The sequence below is a fragment of the Sceloporus occidentalis genome, unplaced genomic scaffold (genome assembly GCF_023333645.1).
Source record: "Sceloporus occidentalis isolate IW3139 unplaced genomic scaffold, rSceOcc1.0.p SCAF_2, whole genome shotgun sequence".
NCBI classification, from domain to species: domain Eukaryota; kingdom Metazoa; phylum Chordata; class Lepidosauria; order Squamata; family Phrynosomatidae; genus Sceloporus; species Sceloporus occidentalis.
In genome coordinates this window covers 41672427-41681470 of record NW_028316982.1, presented here as the reverse complement: position 1 = coordinate 41681470, position 9044 = coordinate 41672427, and the positions used below count along the sequence as shown (strand labels likewise).

General features: G+C 42.5%; 1 protein-coding gene across 1 annotated transcript in view; it reads right to left on the bottom strand.

Annotated features, from left to right (window-relative positions):
• Positions 1-4075: 4075 nt before the first annotated feature.
• The window catches only part of LOC149318202 (AP-1 complex subunit sigma-3), an 88517-nt gene continuing 83548 nt past the window's right edge, over positions 4076-9044 (bottom strand). The window contains exon 5 of the mRNA XM_089507744.1: positions 4076-4183. Coding sequence (XP_089363870.1) covers positions 4181-4183 — 3 coding nt within the window. The 3' untranslated portion in view covers positions 4076-4180. The remainder of the gene's footprint in view (positions 4184-9044) is intronic.

Sequence of the window (9044 nt, the reverse complement as noted above, 5' to 3'; positions counted from 1 at the left end):
CTGAAGGCAGGGGTTACAGCTGCTTGATAGCTTTTAATTGGTAGTTCCGATATCTACCACACTGTTAGCAGTACAAACAGTTTTAAAATAGTGGTGGCGTTGCATCCAGCACAAGCCGCGGCTTGTGCCTGCTCCCCGCGGCCGTGGTTGCTCGCTGTCCGTTTCGTTCCTTCGTCCCGCGTTCTAAATTAGTGGCGGGCAAGAGAAATCCCAAGCGGAACACCGGATCTTGGTGAGCCCCTCTGCTTCCCCTTTATCGGGGGGACACTTTCAGGTCGGCGGTACCTTACCCCACCGCCTCCGTCGCCGCGGAACCGCGATCTCCCCTCCGGAGTCTCACTTCGGAGGTGATCAAGGCGCCGCCATACCACTGGAAGTTCGGGGTCCATCTTCTGATGCTGTAGCCTATGCCAAATAATCCCACAGGCCAAAAGTCAGGGGGTCAAACAGGATTTCCCGAGCACCACGTTCTGGGTTCACTCCTCTGGGAAGGTATGGAGCCACTGTAAAACAGTGCATCTAATTCCCATCCCAGCAAGATGGCCCAGAGGAATACCATGATTGATAGTATCGAAAGCAACTGAGAAATCTGAGATTTTCACACCGGTGCTTACTGTGGTTGAGTGCTGGTAAAGTTCTGGTAAAACGTTCTTGAAGCACAAGGGTATGAAAGCCAGTCATGCTTCTGAAATATCAGTGAAGCAGCACTTCACCTCTACCGTGCTTAAATCATTTGCAGAGCAGCCATTTCCTATTAACACAAAATTCCCAACTTTCACACCCTCGTGCTTCAGGGACATGTTTTACTGGCACTTAACCCACAGGATGCAACGGTGTGAAAATCTTAATTCAGCAGAAACAATAGAGACCCACTCCCCCTGTCTATGTCCTTGTGTAGGTTGTCTACCAAGGTGACCAAAACTATTTCCATCCCATTATCAGGCCTAAAACCAGACTGAAGAGGATCTAGATAATCGGTTGCAGGAAGTTCTGGAGCTGGGAAGCTACCACATGTTCCAGTACCTTGCCAAAAAAGTGTATGTTAGAAATTCCATACCATAGAATGCAAGGTAATACAACATCCATGGAAGAAAAAACTAACAGTGGAAGTTCCTTTTGTTTAAAATTATTCAGAAAGCACCTTGTAACTGCTAGCTCTGATCAGAAGTTGAAAAAAGTTACTTTTGTTTTTACAACAATTCTCAGAATCCTCCAGCCTTCATGACTATTGGGATTTAAGACGGTTAAGTCCAAAAAAGTAACTTTTTAGAAACTCTGTCTTTGATGCTGAAAAACAACAGCTTGTATTGTTCTGCTCTGGAGTATATCACACAGAGCTTTTTGGGGATTTTCCGGCTCAGTTCCGACGTGACTGCACTTCCAACAATGCGCATTCACGTTGTAAAGTGAATGTGTTATCAGACACCATTCCTTTCTATGGGAACTCCTTGCGAGGTGCTTCTGCAGTGATTCCAAAGTGACCCCTCATTTTGGTAAAACCAGAAAAAAAAGTGACTTCACAGAATTCGCTTCCAGGCTCACTTCGATTGCACTTCGAATTTATCTGGTGTGGAAAACCACTCCAATGTCACCCCCCTTGGCCCCCTGTGTCCTGCTCTGTCATCCCCCTCCTCCTCCTTCAGCCCATCTTGCCCCCTCTGCCACCCTGCAACCCATCCCATCATTCCCATCATCCCCTGCCTTCTCCTACATCCCAATCCTGGCCCCAGTGACCCCCAGTGAGCTATCCCATCATTCCCTGCCTTCTCCTGCATCCCGATTGTGGCCCCAGCAAACCCCAGCAAGCTATCCCACCATCCCCTGCCTTCTCCTGCATCCCGATCCTGACCCCAGTGACCCCCAGCGAGCTATCCCATCATCCCCTGCCTTCTCCTGCATCCCGATTGTGGCCCCAGCAAACCCCAGCAAGCTATCCCACCATCCCCTGCCTTCTCCTGCATCCTGATCCTGGCCCCAGCAACCCTCAGCGAGCTATCCCATCATCCTCTGCCTTCTCCTGCATCCCAATCCTGGCCCCAGCAACCCCCAGCGACCTATCCCATCATCCCCTGACTGCTTCTTCACCTCATGAAGGATGACAGCTAAGGAGGGGGCAGGGAAGGAGGACAGCATCCAGAGCCCCACTGAGTATGTGCAAGGATGCCGATTCGAATCATTGAACCCTCCGGTGTGGTAATATAATGTGCACTCACTCCGCTTTGCTTGAATCTGCATCATGTGACTTGCTTGGAATAGAACTGACTTCGCTTCCCCCTCAATTTGGAAGGGCAACAGAAAGGCAACCAGGTGTGGTAAAACATCACGTTTTAACCTTAATTCGCATTGCTAGACAGGAGTGACTCTGGATCTGGTGTGAAAAAAACATCACGCTTTGCATTGCTAGAACAGGAGTGACTGCGGATCTGAGCTGCAACCCCCCCCCCCCCCCACGTGTGATAAGGTCCTCTGATAGATTCCCACAACAGGGAATGATGAATATGAACTTCCAGTCGCCTCTGTTCAAATCTCTCTCTTTCCCTTTCTCTTTCTTGATTCCCCAATGCACTGGTTCTCTTTTGCTTTGCTAATCTTGGGCCAGTGAAGGCTTTCTGCCATTCATTGTTTTCTTTCTTTCTTAATTTTTTCTGTACTTTCCAGACTTCAAATATGTCCTCCCCCTCTTTTTTCCTTTTTTCCCTCCTCCTCCTTCTCCTTTTTTGCTGCTGTTGCTGCTGCACAATTTAATTGTCCTTAACTTTGATCCAGGCGGTATCCCTATCTCTAAATTATGCCATGTGGCCCCTGGTCCCTACTTTTGTGGCCCCTGAATCTACTCACCAGATCCCAAAAGCCCCCCACCCCACTCCCAAATGTTAAAATTTAATGTAATTTTTCAGGCAAATTATACACCCAAATCATGTAGAAAATAACATGAAAATGCATAAAAATCGCCCAACTCCTCAAGCACCCTAAACCTTCCTCTTATCACTTGGAGAAGGATAGCAAAGCAGAATAGAGGTATTTGGGCTTGCTGTGTTTTTTGGGTTGATTCTTCGAGTAAAATTTCTGGAATTATACATGATTATATACAGTGTCCCCAAAAACATATAAACACAAAGCACTCTGCCACTAGTTTCATGTATATGGACTATACATTGAGGTTGGCCCATTTGATAAAGGCTCAGGTTTCTTCCACAAAAAAGCTAGATTGCTTTACCAAGACAAACACTTATTGACTGAGGGGTTTCTCTACTCTTCTTTTATTAAATAAGTTCAATGTTTTTATTTTAAATTATTAATGAATTGTTTTTAAATTCAATTATCTGTGCTGAGTCTCTGGGGATATGATGTTAACTATACAAATGAATAAATGTAAAGAGGAATGCTCATCATAAGCTCTGCACTGAAAGCAAAAACAAAATTTGACAAGATAAGAAAGAAACAACGACTAGCTGGATCGATAGAACTGGTGTTCTGGAGCCAGTGTGGTATAGTGGTTTGAGTATTGGTCTAGGATTCTGAGAAACAAGGGTCCAAATGCCCACTAATTCATAGAAAACCACTGGGTGAACTTGGACAATTCATAGTCTCTCAGCTTCAGAGGAAGGCAATGGCAAACTTCCTCTGAACAAATCTTGCCAAGAAAAGTCTCTGACAGGTTTGCCTTAACATAAGATATAAATGACTTGAAAGGCACACCACAAATTGATTTTTTTAAATGTTTTTGTTTTCATTTCTATATGCTGCTATCATATCATAACTGGGGTGTGCATCTGCTTCAGAAGGTCCTGAGACAAAGGTTAGAAAGATTTGGACTTCTTCTTTTTTTTTTTAAAGTGGTTGAAATGAAAAATGAGCTTATCCCATGAGCTTCAACAGGCGGTTTTAGTAATTTCAGTTTGTAGGAACAATCAATACATGTTTTCACCAACCTCAAATACTCCATGAAAGAAAAATGACAAGCAGGCAGGAAAGAAAGCAGGAGTGTATCTGGTCTCTCCAGGCTCCAACAGAAAATGTTTATTCTTGGACTCACCAATCATGATATTAGGGGGTGAGGGATACTGGAGTAACATATCAGAAGCTGTTCACTTGATTTTCACTCCGTTGACTCTCTCAGGAGCAGCAGGGCAAAAAAGGAGATTCCAAACCAACTTGTGTATCTCTAGCTATTGTCAGCTCACTGTAATTATAAAAAATGTTGATTAATTCAGTGTAGTAAGTAATTTGTGAAAAGCCAGCAACAGCCAGTTTTAATTTATGTAACTGAAGTTACCAAACATTGGTTTTGCTTTTAAATAAATCAAGCTTGAATATCTTCTGCAATAAATTATTTATGTTATTTAAATGGCGGCGGCGGGGGGGGGGGGGGGGGCTACTGTAGGTATGCAATTTTTTTTTTGCAGAATAGTCATCCAGCTAGAAAACTGTTTCTTCCCACTCTTTTTATTAGATCTTTCTTTCTTTCTTTCTTTCTTTCTTTCTTTCTTTCTTTCTCTTCATTACAGCCTACCATTGCAGCCAAGAATGCCTGAAAGGCAGTTAGGATGATTATTTTACAATAAATCATTGCTGTTTCATTCTAAGTTTTGCTACTTCATCTCTACACATTTTTTCTGCATGAAAGATCAAGAATATTTGTATGCAAATATTGTGCCTCTTCACACTTGCACATACAAAAAAGGCCAGGATTTTCATTATCTGATTGACACAAGAGAACAAAACAGCTATTTTGCAAGCTTCAAAATTTTAAATAAGAGTGAATGTAGAGCAGGGTAGGACAACCTTCCAGGCTTGTGATCATCTTCTGCCCCCCCCCCCCCCATTGTTTCCACTATCTCCAAACCTAGTGCTTCTGCAGGGGAATATGGTGTGAGGGTGTGCACACCCAAATTCCTGGGAGACTCATACGCCAGGCAGCCTGCTGAGGATTAATTCCTGTTTAGAATCAAGGTTTGTGCATCCCATGTGGCATATTTCCCAGAAGAACTAATGAGCATAGATGGTGGTGGTGGTACTTTCAGTAGTGGAGAGAAACCAAGTGGGACTGCAATGGAGTGGGATTAATAGGAGAAAATCACTACTTTGAAAGTGGAGCACTGAGAAGTCTATGGCAGCGAGCTCTAGCACTGTAGCTCAGTAGGGTGCACTAGAAACCTCCAGCACAGAATTTTAAGTAACTCGCCAAACTACAAATCCCAGGATTCCATAAGATGGAGCCATAGCAGTTAAAGTGATACCAAATTTCTATAATTGTGGGATGTAGATACACTCTAACAGTACATCATTATAATAACTAGTTTTGAGCAAAACATATCTCTGTTTTCTAACACTTATTGCCACAAGATTCCATATCCTTATGGTTGGTGTGCATTTTAGTTTGATTCAAAAACTGACTAGTTAGGGATACTGCACTTGCAGGATATAACTGATTCATTGAAGAACAAACACATAATTTTTTGAGGAACCACCCCCACACACAACCAACCCTAACCCTACAGGAGTGTAATACCTAACCAGGGGACCAACCTTACCCTTTAGAGAAGCACTTTACTTTTTCCCCCTGCAGATGAAAGGCAGATCATTTAAGCTGAGAACATGAATTGTGTGCAGTCAGAAACATCAACCTGAGCAAACATGCCACATCACGATCCACATAATAGACTGTTGCTTGCTTGCTTCAAACTTTATTCAAATGTTTATCCCATCTCTTGGGCATGTTTGAAAGAGCCATCAACAAAATAACATCTACTGGAACCTTTTTCTACACTATGGAAAAAGAAAAGGAAAGAACGTTGCCATTTTTGGATGTCCTGGTCATCCACAAACCGAACCAATGATTGGGCCACACAGTATACAGAAAACCTGCACATATGGACAGATACCAACACAAGAACTTCTATCATCACCCAAGAAAAAAAGAAGCACAATAAAAACACTGGTAGGCCAGGCAAAAAGGATGTGTGAACTCTACTTCCTGGAAGATGAATTGAAGCACCTAGCATGTGCTCTACAGGCTAATGGTTACTCCAGCTCAGATATCAGAAGGGCTGAAAAACCCAGAAAAACCTATAGGAGTGAAGATAAACAACCCCCTAAAGGAAAGGTATTTTTACCATACATCAAAGGAGTCACAGACAGAATAGGGAAACTGGTGAAGAAACACAAACTCCAAATGATCTACAGACCAACCAAGAAAATCCAGCAAATGCTGTACTCAGTGAAGAACAAGAGAGACCTTCTCATAGCCACAGGAGTTTACAACATACCATGCAGCTGCAAACAAGTCTACATAGGGACCAGCAAATGAAGTGTTCAAACATGAATCAAGGAACACGAGAGACACTGGAGACTGGATCAGCCAGAAAAATCAGCAATAGCAGAACACATTATAAACCATCCTGAGCATAAAATGCTATTTGAAAACACTGAAATTCTGGACCATGCCAACAACGATCAGGTCAGAATGCACAGGAAAGCCATTGAAATCCACAAATGCCTAGACAATTTCAAAAGGAAAGAAGAAACCCCTAAAGTAAACAAAATTTGGCTACCAGTCCTGAAAAACACAAGAATCAAGACCTAGCAAGTGCAAATCAAACCACCCAGGGTCAGGGGTTTCCCCAGCAGACGATGGATACTATTTAAATATACACCCTGAGGCCTTGCCATTTAACAACAGATCAACACAGAGATTAACATGTAAATCACTTCCTCTCAACCAAGGTTCACGCAGTATATTTACCCCACTCACTTCCATGCCAGCATTCTCTGAAGATGCCAGCTACAGATGCTGGTGAAACATCAGGAATAAACTCTTCCAGAACATGACCACATAGCCTGAAAAACTCACAATTTTTTTTTCTACACTGCTTTTTGTAATATTCAGTATTGTTGTGATTGTTGTTATGTGCCTTCAAGTCTAACTCATGGTGACCCTAAAGTGACCCTATCATGTGGGTTTTCTGGGGCTCAGAGTGTGAGACTCACCCAAGGTCAGCCAGTGAGTGTCCATGGCCAAGCAGGAGACTGAACCTTGATCATAAGAGTCATAGTCCAGTGATCAAACCACTATACCACGCTGCTAACAGCACACATAATGAGCTAGATGTGAAATCTTACGCAGGTGAGAGTTTCCTGTATTTTAAGCCTTAAGATATTTTGACATGAATAAACTGAAAGCAACATATATCAGTATGGCATTTCTTTTTTAAAACAAAAACACGTGCAAAGCTTTAAAATAATGTGGCATTTTAGATCTGTCTTCTCTCCCACCTTCCTTCCTTGATATAGTTTAGGATACTTCCTTTATGAAAGAATGCCCTTTCCAGCTTGATGTACAAAAAGTATCAGTACCTACTTGGCATAAGTGTTATGAGCAACTTTTACGTACCAGCTAGCAAAGTTCAGGAGTCCTCTGGGAACCTGACTGAATCAAGCTGTCATCATTTCAGTGAAGGTTTGAGTCAGACATATGACAGCAGGGGAGATAAGACAATGAGAGATTCTGAGTCATGCTGCACAGAGGATGGAGAGGGGGGGGAGTAAGGCAGCAAACATGAATGAGTGGAAATAGCACACTGCAGTCATTCCTTCTGAACAAAATAGCATGTATTTTTAGTTCTCCAGAATGAAGGAAGAAGATTCATATATATTGCTTTTAATATCCATTTGGCATACATTCTAGGATGCACTGTAGATTTTTTCCCCAACTGTTAAAACCATGGGTCCTTCTACTGTGGCTGAGTGCAAAGCTGGGATTCCAGAAACCAAAGTCCATGTAGAAAAGCAATAATTGCATTGATTAGAGTGAAGGAGGCAAGGCAACTAAATCCAACTCTCCCCTCTCTCTTCTCCTTAACAATTGGTTGGCATTGTTGATAGTTTTCTAATGAGTTTAACAATTGAGTATAACACTTACACTGTTATAGTGCTATTATTCCACTTTTACAGCCTTGGCTGCCTCCTGTGGCATTCTGAGGTTTGTAGTTTAATGAGGTCTAAGGGCTCACTGGCTGAGAATTCTAAATAAAAGGTAAAGATAGTCCCTTGACATGAAAGTTTAGTTGTAACTGACTGTGGGGGGAGGGTGCTCATCTCTGTTTCTAAACTGAAGAGCTAGCATTGTCCGAGGGCTACTCTGGTGATCATGTGGTCAGCACGACTGCACAAAATGCTATTATCTTCCTACTTAAGTGGTACCTATCTATCTACTTTCATTTACATGCTTTTGAATTGCTAGGTTGGGAGATGCTGAGACTAGTGACAGGAGCTCACCCCATCATGCAGCACTCAAGCCTCAAACTACCAACCTTCTGATATTCTGATCATCAGAACTGGTGTTTTAACCACTAAGCCACTACATCCCTTGAGCTAAATTCTAAATACCTTTCCCTAAATTGCAAGATTCTAAGGAGTTTATCACATGGGAGGAAATTCTCTTAATTTTGAATGAAAAGAAAGTGGGGCCAGAACGTATTCATGTGAATTCTCTAGTTCAGCAAATTTACGTGAATTCAAATTGAGTTCGAACTGACTTCCTATTGCCTGAAAATAGCTTGCCATTGCCCGAAACTGCATGTGATCACCTCTCATGCAATAGAGGAGATACCCCATGATTGCGTTCAGACTGATTTCCCATTGCCCGAAATTGTGTGTGGTAGTCTTTCATGCAATAACGTTAAACTCCATGATTGTGTTCAGATTGCCATTGGATTATACCTCCAATTTTCCTTGTCTGATAACATCCTAAGATTCCACAGGAGGCAGCTGTAGCAGTAAAAGCAAAATAATAGTGCTATAACAATGCAGGATGGTATTTGTGTACAAGCTTAGCAGCTTGGGCAGGAGGAAACTACACACGCAGTGCTTATACAAGGGCTTGCTTAAGCAGATGGACATGCAATTGCTTATGCTTCTGGATACAATAGTGGCTGGAATTTTGTTAGGGACATATACATATGTGGAGCCAAAAGGTCACTCTGCTTCTGATTGTGGCAGAAGCAGAATTGTGCAGATAGCATGTTCATCTCTAACTTTTCTTT